At 32.9% G+C, this 13,777-nt stretch overlaps 1 protein-coding gene across 2 annotated transcripts; it reads left to right on the top strand.

Annotated features, from left to right (window-relative positions):
• The first annotated feature begins 9,327 nt into the window (after window positions 1-9,327).
• On the top strand, window positions 9,328-13,409 carry LOC140007624 (NADPH-dependent aldo-keto reductase, chloroplastic-like). 2 transcript variants are annotated; one of them, XM_072050427.1, is made up of 7 exons: window positions 9,330-9,550; window positions 10,049-10,099; window positions 10,301-10,377; window positions 10,905-10,992; window positions 11,461-11,736; window positions 12,619-12,867; window positions 12,967-13,409. In XM_072050427.1, the coding sequence occupies exons 1-7, from the start codon at window positions 9,431-9,433 to the stop codon at window positions 13,051-13,053; spliced, it is 948 nt and encodes a 315-aa protein (XP_071906528.1). In that variant the 5' UTR covers window positions 9,330-9,430; the 3' UTR covers window positions 13,054-13,409. The 2 variants fall into 2 exon arrangements, with proteins under 2 accessions (XP_071906529.1, XP_071906528.1); XM_072050428.1 differs by lacking the exon at window positions 10,049-10,099 and having other exon boundaries at window positions 9,328-9,550.
• The last annotated feature ends 368 nt before the right edge of the window (window positions 13,410-13,777 follow it).

Consider the following 13,777-nt stretch of genomic DNA (forward strand, 5'->3'; position numbering starts at 1 on the left):
GACCCGACCCTATCTCAGCAGATACTCAATTATAGGGTACCCGCTGATATGCAGAGCGGGTAAGGGTAAAAAAATGGCTGACCCGCAAGGTGCGGGTCAGATCAGCCAAATGGTGAATGGGGCTAGTACCCGACCCGCGCCCACCCCTACTTGCGAATTAAAATTGTATTAAAATAGCATGTGAATGAGCATTTGTCTTTAATTAAGAAGTAAAAAAGATTTAAAGTATAAATAACAAACTATAAACGATTTATGAAGTAGATTATGGGAAAGTTTTAAATTTTAAATTAGACTGGTGATAGGGTTGGTTATAACCCATTACTTTTTATGTATTAAAATAAATACAAAAATCTATAACCCACTATTTGTTGTGTTCTTGGAATTTTTTTTAGGGTTAAATATAGTAAACCCCTTAACTTTACATTTAGCTGCACTTTACCCCCTTAACTTTATTTTTAGTTGAACATTTGTGATTTTTTGAAACGTGATTGTAATTTGCAAAGTTCATTTGTAGGGGTGGTTATAAGGTTAGTGTGGTGACAAATATTTCTTAATTATAAAAATGTAACATTGTATTAAAATAGCATACGAATGAGCATTTGTCTTTAATTAATGAGTAAAAAGGATTTAAAGTATGAATAACAAACTATAAACGGTTTATGAAGTAGATAGTGAGAATATTTTAAATTTTAAATTTGATTGGTGATAGGGTTGGTTATAACCCACTGCTTTTTATGTATTAAAATAAATGCAAAAATCTAGAAAAAAGAATGAAAAGTTTGGAAGTCGTTGAGATGGTTTCTGCTAAAAACCCCTTCTGTAATACAGATAGACATAAATAGATAGATTTTATTTAAAACAATAAAGGTTATATTTGGTGTGAACAAGTGTGAACTCTATATATATAGATCTATCAATAAATTTTTGTGCCAAACTGAAATTGATAATAAATGAACTTTAACCCGTTCCTGAAACTGAGGCCCATCCATCCTCTAAATCTGGCATTGCGCTCATATACTCGAAGTAACCATACAGACATGATAAATATTTTAATCCATACGTACATCAAATACTACAACTCAACAAACAAAAAATTCATAATTCATCACCAAAGAACCATACGTTTCTGTGCTAAGATACATAACAAAAGACTACTGTCTAGAAAAAGATCTGCTGATCCAGTTTCCAATTCATACTTGAATCCCAATATTTTTCTACACTGTCCGACTAGTTGTGGCATGCGACATAAAGCTACCGCAGCTTACTTAGACCACCAATTTTGACCACTTGATTCCAATTCTTAAATCGCTATGATCCAACATCAAGTTCGACTTGTGACTTTTGGCCAAAAGGATAGAAACATCAAGCTCTAGTTGCAGGCGGTCGGCCTTTGGTTTAACTATGACCTAAACAAATACGAACAAAGTGCAACATCATTGGATTAATAATTGATACATTGTTTATGTGTTTGTCTATGTCGAGAATCTTTAACACTAGTATTCCTTGAAATATGACACACAATCTTTACTCCAATTCAATTTCCACACATAAAGCATGCAGTAATCAAGCCAGAAAAAAATTGTTTATTCTATTAAAAAAATTAGAAAAATGATATAGTCCTTTTTAGATATCGGTCCCTCAGGCAAAATTTAATATAATATTCAATATGGGTAAAACCCAAATGGCCCATAACCTATTAATTCTCTTCAATTAAGCATGCCACATAGCAGTGAAAAACACTCTAATTAAAATAGTTACTTTCAGATATATAGATATATATATATATATATATATATAGATTCCCAACAAAAAGATCTCAAATTGGGTATGATTGTTTTAATTTAGTTTTTAAGTAAATTTGGAGAATGGACATATTTTAGACATGAATTCATATTTTTATATATAATTTTTAGGTGTGTATTTGATTGCAACCTAATATTTTTGTAACATTTTGATGGTTGGCCGTATATAACCAAGAAATAAATTTCAATATTTCTGAAACTTATAAAAATATAAAATAATAATCACATCATCCTAACCTTAGTGAATTTTTAAGAATGATATAACTAATCCGACTAGTTGACCCTTGACCCAGTAGCTTAGTTGCAGTAGGTTATAATGGTTATAATTGGATATGTCATGTGAATGTTTGACAAATCTATGTGTATACCTGGAAGGAAAAAACTAAAAATGTCACTATGAAAATGATTAAAAAATGGGACTAATCACATTATTCTCAATTTGACAATTCAATCTTTATTAATCAATGAGTAAAATGGGCTAAAGTGATAAAGCTGTAATGAGGTGAATAATTTTAATACGGGACTAATTAAATTATCCAAATTTATTTCTTTAATTATGAAAGGAAAGAGGGGTTAAAGTCTATAAACAAACTATAAAGAATTTATTAAACACTCATTTGAAGTGGAAAGTTTTAAATTTTAAATTTGAATTGACATAGGATTAGTTGTAAATCACTATTTAAAACTTTTTAATTGAGTGTATGTATTAAAATAAATGAAAATTTCAGGGGAAAAAAGTATGGGAAATTTGGAAGCCATCCAAAGGGCCTCCACTAAAACTTCCCCTACAATACATATAGATATAGATAGATTTTATTTTAAAAAAAATGCTATATTTGGTGTAAGCAAGTTTGACCTCTACATATATAGATCTATCAATAAATTTTTGTGCCAAACTGATAAATGAACTTTAACCCGTTCCTGAAACTGAGGCCCACCCATCCTCTAAATCTGGCATTGCACTCATATACTCGAAGTAACCATACAGACATGATAATATTTTAACCCATACGTACATCAAATACTACAACTCAACAAACAAAAAATTCATAATTCATCACCAAAGAACCAGACGTTTCTGTGCTAAGATACATAACAAAAGACTACTGTCTAGAAAAAGATCTGCTGATCCAGTTTCCAATTCATACTTGAATCCCAATACTTTTCTACACTGTCCGACTAGTTGTGGCATGCGACATAAAGCTACCGCAGCTTACTTAGACCACCAATTTTGACCACTTGATTCCAATTCTTAAATCGCTATGATACCCTTAAGGTCCCGAGTTCGAGTCTCCGCTCTGCTGAATTTCTCCGCGCACATATCTCGCTTGGGTCGGGTTGGGGCCGGACCCGGACCGTAGGAGATTAGTCGAGCCCCGTAAGGATTGACTCGCACACTCCTATATCGACAAAAAATAAAAAATAAAAAAATCAAGTTGTACTTGTGACTTTTGACCAAAATGATAGAAACATCAAGCTTTAGTTGCAGGCGGTCGGCCTTTGGCTTAACTATGACCTAAACAAATACGAACAAAGTGCAACATCATTGGATTAATAATTGATACATTGTTTATGTGTTTGTCTATGTCGAGAATCTTTAACAATAGTATTCCTTGAAATATGACACACAATCTTTACTCCAATTCAATTTCCACACATAAAGCATGCAGTAATCAAGCCAGAAAAAAATTGTTTATTCTATTAAAAAAATTAGAAAAATGATATAGTCCTTTTTAGATATCGGTCCCTCAGGCAAAATTTAATATAATATTCAATATGGGTAAAACCCAAATGACCCATAACCTATTAATTCTCTTCAATTAAGCATGCCACATAGCAGTGAAAAACACTCTAATTAAAATAGTTACTTTCAGATATATAGATATATATATATATATATATATATATATAGATTCCCAACAAAAAGATCTCAAATTGGGTATGATTGTTTTAATTTAGTTTTTAAGTAAATTTGGAGAATGGACATATTTTAGACATGAATTCATATTTTTATATATAATTTTTAGGTGTGTATTTGATTGCAACCTAATATTTTTGTAACATTTTGATGGTTTGCCGTATATAACCAAGAAATAAATTTCAATATTTCTGAAACTTATAAAAATATAAAATAATAATCACATCATCCTAACCTTAGTGAATTTTTAAGAATGATATAACTAATCCGACTAGTTGACCCTTGACCCAGTAGCTTAGTTGCAGTAGGTTATAATGGTTATAATTGGATATGTCATGTGAATGTTTGACAAATCTATGTGTATACCTGGAAGGAAAAAACTAAAAATGTCACTATGAAAATGATTAAAAAATGGGACTAATCACATTATTCTCAATTTGACAATTCAATCTTTATTAATCAATGAGTAAAATGGGCTAAAGTGATAAAGCTGTAATGAGGTGAATAATTTTAATACGGGACTAATTAAATTATCCAAATTTATTTCTTTAATTATGAAAGGAAAGAGGGGTTAAAGTCTATAAACAAACTATAAAGAATTTATTAAACACTCATTTGAAGTGGAAAGTTTTAAATTTTAAATTTGAATTGACATAGGATTAGTTGTAAATCACTATTTAAAACTTTTTAATTGAGTGTATGTATTAAAATAAATGAAAATTTCAGGGGAAAAAAGTATGGGAAATTTGGAAGCCATCCAAAGGGCCTCCACTAAAACTTCCCCTACAATACATATAGATATAGATAGATTTTATTTTAAAAAAAATGCTATATTTGGTGTAAGCAAGTTTGACCTCTACATATATAGATCTATCAATAAATTTTTGTGCCAAACTGATAAATGAACTTTAACCCGTTCCTGAAACTGAGGCCCACCCATCCTCTAAATCTGGCATTGCACTCATATACTCGAAGTAACCATACAGACATGATAATATTTTAACCCATACGTACATCAAATACTACAACTCAACAAACAAAAAATTCATAATTCATCACCAAAGAACCAGACGTTTCTGTGCTAAGATACATAACAAAAGACTACTGTCTAGAAAAAGATCTGCTGATCCAGTTTCCAATTCATACTTGAATCCCAATACTTTTCTACACTGTCCGACTAGTTGTGGCATGCGACATAAAGCTACCGCAGCTTACTTAGACCACCAATTTTGACCACTTGATTCCAATTCTTAAATCGCTATGATACCCTTAAGGTCCCGAGTTCGAGTCTCCGCTCTGCTGAATTTCTCCGCGCACATATCTCGCTTGGGTCGGGTTGGGGCCGGACCCGGACCGTAGGAGATTAGTCGAGCCCCGTAAGGATTGACTCGCACACTCCTATATCGACAAAAAATAAAAAATAAAAAAATCAAGTTGTACTTGTGACTTTTGACCAAAATGATAGAAACATCAAGCTTTAGTTGCAGGCGGTCGGCCTTTGGCTTAACTATGACCTAAACAAATACGAACAAAGTGCAACATCATTGGATTAATAATTGATACATTGTTTATGTGTTTGTCTATGTCGAGAATCTTTAACAATAGTATTCCTTGAAATATGACACACAATCTTTACTCCAATTCAATTTCCACACATAAAGCATGCAGTAATCAAGCCAGAAAAAAATTGTTTATTCTATTAAAAAAATTAGAAAAATGATATAGTCCTTTTTAGATATCGGTCCCTCAGGCAAAATTTAATATAATATTCAATATGGGTAAAACCCAAATGACCCATAACCTATTAATTCTCTTCAATTAAGCATGCCACATAGCAGTGAAAAACACTCTAATTAAAATAGTTACTTTCAGATATATAGATATATATATATATATATATATATATATAGATTCCCAACAAAAAGATCTCAAATTGGGTATGATTGTTTTAATTTAGTTTTTAAGTAAATTTGGAGAATGGACATATTTTAGACATGAATTCATATTTTTATATATAATTTTTAGGTGTGTATTTGATTGCAACCTAATATTTTTGTAACATTTTGATGGTTTGCCGTATATAACCAAGAAATAAATTTCAATATTTCTGAAACTTATAAAAATATAAAATAATAATCACATCATCCTAACCTTAGTGAATTTTTAAGAATGATATAACTAATCCGACTAGTTGACCCTTGACCCAGTAGCTTAGTTGCAGTAGGTTATAATGGTTATAATTGGATATGTCATGTGAATGTTTGACAAATCTATGTGTATACCTGGAAGGAAAAAACTAAAAATGTCACTATGAAAATGATTAAAAAATGGGACTAATCACATTATTCTCAATTTGACAATTCAATCTTTATTAATCAATGAGTAAAATGGGCTAAAGTGATAAAGCTGTAATGAGGTGAATAATTTTAATACGGGACTAATTAAATTATCCAAATTTATTTCTTTAATTATGAAAGGAAAGAGGGGTTAAAGTCTATAAACAAACTATAAAGAATTTATTAAACACTCATTTGAAGTGGAAAGTTTTAAATTTTAAATTTGAATTGACATAGGATTAGTTGTAAATCACTATTTAAAACTTTTTAATTGAGTGTATGTATTAAAATAAATGAAAATTTCAGGGGAAAAAAGTATGGGAAATTTGGAAGCCATCCAAAGGGCCTCCACTAAAACTTCCCCTACAATACATATAGATATAGATAGATTTTATTTTAAAAAAAATGCTATATTTGGTGTAAGCAAGTTTGACCTCTACATATATAGATCTATCAATAAATTTTTGTGCCAAACTGATAAATGAACTTTAACCCGTTCCTGAAACTGAGGCCCACCCATCCTCTAAATCTGGCATTGCACTCATATACTCGAAGTAACCATACAGACATGATAATATTTTAACCCATACGTACATCAAATACTACAACTCAACAAACAAAAAATTCATAATTCATCACCAAAGAACCAGACGTTTCTGTGCTAAGATACATAACAAAAGACTACTGTCTAGAAAAAGATCTGCTGATCCAGTTTCCAATTCATACTTGAATCCCAATACTTTTCTACACTGTCCGACTAGTTGTGGCATGCGACATAAAGCTACCGCAGCTTACTTAGACCACCAATTTTGACCACTTGATTCCAATTCTTAAATCGCTATGATACCCTTAAGGTCCCGAGTTCGAGTCTCCGCTCTGCTGAATTTCTCCGCGCACATATCTCGCTTGGGTCGGGTTGGGGCCGGACCCGGACCGTAGGAGATTAGTCGGGCCCCGTAAGGATTGACTCGCACACTCCTATATCGACAAAAAATAAAAAATAAAAAAATCAAGTTCTACTTGTGACTTTTGACCAAAATGATAGAAACATCAAGCTTTAGTTGCAGGCGGTCGGCCTTTGGCTTAACTATGACCTAAACAAATACGAACAAAGTGCAACATCATTGGATTAATAATTGATACATTGTTTATGTGTTTGTCTATGTCGAGAATCTTTAACAATAGTATTCCTTGAAATATGACACACAATCTTTACTCCAATTCAATTTCCACACATAAAGCATGCAGTAATCAAGCCAAAAAAAATTGTTTATTCTATTAAAAAAATTAGAAAAATGATATAGTCCTTTTTAGATATCGGTCCCTCAGGTAAAATTTACCGCTAAATGATGAAATAAGTTATTTTAATCTTGGGAGGAGAGATGAGTTAGATGGTTCGAGTGGAAGGAATGTAAGTGAGATGTGTTCAAATTTTTAATCTTAGGAGGAGAGATGGGTTGGATGGTTCGAGTGGAAGGAATGTAAGTGAGATGTGTTCAAGTTTGAACTCTCCTACTTATACTAAAAGAAAAGTTATTTTAATCTTTCAATTGTAAGAATTTCGATCACTTAAAATATGGACAACTATCATCGTGATTGAGAACACATATTGAAGAGATAAGTTGTTAAGACCAGAGAATTTTTGTGAAGATTACTTCCAAATTAAAAAAGTTTAACCAAGAAAAGAACATTTGAAACATTTGAAACATTTGGTACTAAAATAAATATTTTTTTTTCTGCCGTCCGTTTTAAAATGGTCAACAGGAAACGCGTCACTCCAATTTTCACTAAACGATCGATTTAAAATTAAAACAACATTTTGGATTCCAAATTATATACGTACGACAAAAACGTCCGATTCCCCTAGGCATTAAAATAAGGAAACAAGATTATTTAAACACTACTGCTGATGCAGCACATAATATATGTGTTGTTTGCTCTCAATATAACCAAATTTTAATTGTTACTGTCCAATTTAATTTTTAGATTTTCTCTTTATTTTTTTTATCCTGCCTTTCTATCCCTATACCTTCTCTCCCCAATTCCAAGACCCTAGATTCGAATTTTGAACTTGATAACAGGAAGGACCAACCTAGTGATTAAACATTAATTACTTGCATAAAGTATACAGAAAAATCTTTGTATGCACGGTCAGTGTATGCATTAGCAGGTTTAAAATGCATGCTACATATGTAAAATTTGGTGTTTGAATTATGTCATTAACAGAAAAAATAAGTTGACACTTGTTTAACAAAATAACATTATAGAGGTAAGAAATGAATTTTTGCGTTTAATGGTTTCTTTTTTTTAATAACATTAATTGTTTAATGGGTGCCTTGAAAGTTACCAATTATTCACAAGTACGAAAAAGAGATTATATTAGGGGTGCAAATGGCAAAGTTAATGTAACAAATTTTTTAACAGCAAATACTATTGCTAGAAACGTGAAAGAATATTGAAGATTCACTTGCGAAATACTAGGGTGGTGAGTAGGGGGATTTATCTAGTATAAGTAGGAGATAAGGAGTACGAAAGAATATTGAGAGATTGCTTTTGATGGTGAAATTTATCAAATATAACTAATAGATAAACAATAACAACTTTCTTCTCTTATCAAAATACTAGAATAAGCATTTTTGTATTTAAATTTTTTTAATGAATTTTCCTAATCAGTAAATTCACATGATCAAAATTATAGCATCCCTACGTTCAAATATTTTCTCAAAATAACTATAATTTTTTTTAAAAAAAAAAAAAGAAAAAATAAGCAACAAGAAGACCGCTTGATCCCCGTAAAAGAAAGAAAATATATTCTAAATTTGATTGTAAAAGCGGATTTTGGCAAATAAAAATGCACCCTGATAGCATCCCTACATTCAAATATTTTCTCAAATTAATTATAATTTTTTTTCAAAAAATAAAAATTAGCAACAAGAAGACCGCTTGATCCCTCTATACGAATGTGCAATGTGCATGCATCATTAACCAGTGTCACAATTAATTTGGTATTTCATAACTAGTGCTGTTATATGAGTCATAATTGCTATTATACAGAGGAAAGGTAGAAACGGTTACAATACAATTGTTTTTGAACTTTAATAACTGTCCATATAAATCTCATATATAATAATTGCGTATATTTGGTCATACTGTATGGCGGTGCTGGTCATCGCAGCAGAACCAATCATAACTCGCCACTTAATCAATTCATTTTGGAAATCCATTTTTTTCCCCCATATTTTGGAAGCTCATTTCTCATCACTCCTTAAAGACGGTGCCGTCTATAAAAGCTCTTGCTATTGCTCATTTTCTGCTGCTACTTAGCTCGGTGGAGACATATTTTGTTTGGCCGCGGAAGAAGCTTTGGAGAACTAATGGCGAAAGATATTCACTTCTTTGAGCTCAACACCGGAGCCAAAATCCCAGCGATTGGTCTCGGCACCTGGCAGGCAGATCCCGGCGTCGTGGGCCAAGCAGTTGAGATCGCCATTAAGGTTCCCCCGCTACCCTTTCTCTCTGAGGTTCTGAACAAATTCTTGTTTGCTATTGTATCTTGTAACGTATATGTTCGCACAAGAAATATAAACGCTTTCATCAAAAGTGTTCAAACTTATCTTTAATGGTAAGAACCCAAATCGAAATTGATCAAAAAGTAGAGCAAATTGTGTTGTTCTGCAGTTGGGATTGCTTTGGAAGTCAATACATTTTCTTTGCACAGATGACTAGCTATTTAACATGATTCTTGCCTTTTTAATTGGATAACTACCCAAGAATGTTTACCCCATTTGACTTGAATTCGTTTTTATTATCTTTTGTTGGAAAAGTTTTCGTCCAAAGAACCCGCTAATTTCTCCCTAGATTTTTACCAACACGCTTGTTATTGTTGGTTAAGATTGAAATTTGAAATCGATTATATTGACATTTATGATGATTATTAGTATACATTAAGTTTCATACCTTAAATCTTTGCCATGTCTCCGTTTGATTGCCAGGTTGGCTACCGTCATATAGATTGTGCTCGAGCTTATGAGAATGAGAAGGAGGTATATTTATTGCAATTTTAGGGCATTGCCTTCTCCAGTTTAGTACACAATGAGAAGTAGGTATATATATTGTAATTTTAGGATATTGGCTACTTAATTTCCTTGGAAATAATACGTCAACAAAAGGAAAGCTTTTATTCCCATTAAACCATAGGTATCTTTTCTATCGTAATGTGGACTAATTTTTCTTTTTCTTTGTAGATTGGTTCAGTTTTGAAGAAACTATTGGAGGATGGTGTTGTGAAGAGGGAAGAATTGTTTATTACCTCCAAACTTCGGTAATTTTCCAGATTATATTCCATTCGCCTTGCTGCTAACATCATTTTCTGCACTGCGCTTTCTGTTGTCAATAGGGGATATGCTGACAATTTTTCCAATTTGTGAAAGGACTATTTTAACTTTTCACCTGTGATGATTTAATCAATTCCCAGCTAGCAAATGAAGCTTCTATTTAGAAACTTAACACCCCTATACCTATCCAATTTTTTTTTTTTTTTTTTATTAATTGTAAGTATCAGGATATTAAGGAATGTCATATGTTGCTTCAAAATTGAAATGAATAGCACATGAGCTCGTGGTAAATTAGGATGACTCTGTAACTTTAAGGTGCAAATTGTCAAAAATAGAAGTTTCAGATGCAATGTGCTACTAGTCGGTAACTTCAGAGTGAAAAGCGAGAATTGCTGAAATGTTAAGGGTACAAAGTGTAATTAGTCAATTTTTAAAAAATAATTAGCAAAAGCTCCTGATTTCATTATGTACTTGTTTAAATTTTAAATATTTAGATGGTTTCTCACTCATGCAGGTCTTCTGATCACGCTCCAGAAGATGTACCTGCAGCACTAGATCAAACATTGCAAGACTTGCAACTTGACTATGTTGATTTGTACCTCGTATGTTGTGATTCTTAACTTCATTATCTTCCCCTGAAGCAGCATTTTACAAACCATGTCTCAACTTTTGAAAAGCTAGAAATTTGTGGTAAAAAATCAGCCAGGATGGTATATCTGTAATCAAAATGATCTTTATGCTGTTGTTTTGATGTTTGTCTGTTATGATTCGTGCATTGATTATCTCCCCTGAAGCAACAGTTTAGACACTGTCTGAACTTCTGAAAATCTAGAATTTGCGGGGTAACAATTCATCCAGCACAGTATCTGTAATCAAAATGATCTTTTTACTGTTGATTTGATGTTTGTCTAGCATTGTTTGTTCCTCTTGGACCCAACATTTGATTCATTGTAGACATGAAAATGACTAACTTCTTATTTTGATTCATGGGACATCACCTTGTGGAGATTTTCATGTTGTTTTTTTCTTTTCTTTCACACGTCAAGTGTAATTTAATTCTTTTCTTCAAGGTTCATTGGCCTGTACGGAGAAGGAAGGATTCTGTTGGGTTTAAGCCGGAAGATCTTCTTCCGGCAGATATTCCTAGCACTTGGAGAGCCATGGAATCACTGTACAACTCTGGTAAGGCCCGAGCTATTGGGGTCAGCAACTTCTCTGTGAAGAAGCTTGGAGATTTGTCAGCTGTAGCCCAGATTCCTCCTGCTGTTAACCAGGTGGAATGTCATCCTTCATGGCAACAGCCAAAATTGCGGGAATTCTGTAAATCCAAGGGAGTTCACCTCTCTGTAAGTTTGGAATAGTATGAAAATTACTCATTATATGTTTAGTTCTGCATCAATTTCTGATTTGTACTTGAGCATGATTATATGTCTTGTCTTTAGAACTATACAGCTTTTTACGTTAAGGGATTTCCAGCCTGCAAGATAGTACCTTTTTGTCATGGTTTTGACATCCCAATTCACAGCTCAAAAGGTAAAAGAGAAAAGATTAATGAAATGAAGCAAGCAAGCTAGCTTTGTCAGAGTCAGATGGAAAACCTGGAAGGCCTGAAACCTCCTCTTTTCTTTCTTTGATCACTAGTGCGGTATGTTGAATTCAACAACAGTAACTGTCCATTCTAAGATTCAGGAACATCAGTATTTGCATTGTCCTTCCTCAACTTGATTAGTCATGATTTTTGTTTTTGTCTATCACAAAACATTTGTCATGACTTTGAAAAATTGAAGTTACTGTAAGAAGCTGTTGATCCATCTTTTTTTAAGGCACCATTTATCCATCTCAACTCTCTAACAATTTATCAAAGCAATGATTCAAATAGCAAACTAAATAGTTAAAAAAAGGGTTGTGGTCAGACTGAAATCTTCTTTAACGGTTAGATCTGTATGACCATTTAAACAGGACAAGGAGAGTACTTTTTATTTCAGGACAAGCTGAATGATCAATTTTATTTTCATTGTTGGTCTATGATTTGTGCCTCATCTTTTTCGAAATTAAAGATTGAGATATTCATTTGTGCAAGTTTTGACACTACTGGTAATACTAGGAGCACATATCCTGTTAAAATGTTAGGGATTCAACTCTCATCAGTACCAGTTGCAGCAACTGCCTTCCCTTTCCCATGATATAATGTCAAAAGAATCATATTTATCCGTCCGTCTTATTAACAGGGATATTCACCGCTGGGCTCTCCTGGCACGACATGGCTCAAGGGTGATGTTCTTAAACATCCAGTTTTACTTTCAGTTGCAGAGAAATTGGGCAAAACTCCGGCACAAGTAGCTCTTCGTTGGGGTCTCCAGATGGGCAACAGTGTACTTCCCAAGAGCACTCATGAGTCAAGGATCAAAGAGAATTTGAACATTTTTGACTGGTCTATACCTGATGATTTGTTTGTCAAATTCTCTGAAATTGAGCAGGTAAGCTTTTGCAGTTCTTAATACAGTTTCTAAGTTAAATCACCATAGAACCATTTTCTAGCTGTGTCCTGAACAACTTGTTTCTTTCAAACTGTGCAGGCAAGACTGTTGAAAGGGTCAGGATTTGTCCATGAGACTTTTGGCGAATACAGAACTCTTGAAGATCTCTGGGATGGTGAGATCTGAGGCTGAATCTGATGAAAAATCGATGACTTGGAAAATTATGGGACCCTGGTGTAGTTCTGGCTATTAAGCTATCTTCTACTGCTTCTCCTTTGGCTCTGACTCGAATTTCCTTGCGAAATAAAATAGGACTTTGCTATAATATTGGGGCTAGCAAATTTTTTTTTGGGGCCAAAGTACCAGGTTGCCGCTTCTTGGAAATTATATGCTAGAGAAAAAGAGAGAGAAGAAAAGGGAAGGAACCCTTTGCTTACTTGATCATTCTTGGTCTAATGCTCATGTCTCTTTACTGCATTTGCTCTATGGATTTCATGGGATCGAGAATTCGATACTTTTTTATTTTGATTTTGATTTGAATTTGTTCGAGGTAGAGTTACTTTACATATATTTGTAGATTATTTGTTCACAACTCGGGCTTTTATCATGTGGTTTTTCAAGTCAAAGGTCATTTGTCAAGACATAGGTGTTTAGCAATCCGTTAATAAGTTGAGCAAGAGCAAATTTTAGTAAAAAAAATGTCGAGCAAGAGCAACCAACTTTTGATGGACTCAAGGTAAAAAGTAGTTGAAAATCTAGGCTGTAATTAAATTTTACTGACTTGATTTTGAGGGATGAAAAGTTATTATTTTAAAAGTGAAAGACGAAAAAAATTATTTGTCGAAATGCGAAGAATGATTTGAACAGTTTTCTTTTTTTTTTTTATTTCTTTTACTTCCAAGTGCCAAGC

This window comes from Coffea arabica, chromosome 5c (assembly GCF_036785885.1).
Source record: "Coffea arabica cultivar ET-39 chromosome 5c, Coffea Arabica ET-39 HiFi, whole genome shotgun sequence".
Classification (NCBI taxonomy): Eukaryota; Viridiplantae; Streptophyta; class Magnoliopsida; order Gentianales; family Rubiaceae; genus Coffea; species Coffea arabica.

Coding starts and splice junctions, on each gene's coding strand:
- LOC140007624 (XM_072050427.1), top strand. CDS start 9,431: ATGGCGAAAGATATTCACTTCTTTGAGCTCAACACCGGAGCCAAAATC. Junction 10,378..10,904: donor TTTATTACCTCCAAACTTCG/GTAATTTTCCAG, acceptor TCACTCATGCAG/GTCTTCTGATCACGCTCCAG. Junction 12,868..12,966: donor AATTCTCTGAAATTGAGCAG/GTAAGCTTTTGC, acceptor CAAACTGTGCAG/GCAAGACTGTTGAAAGGGTC.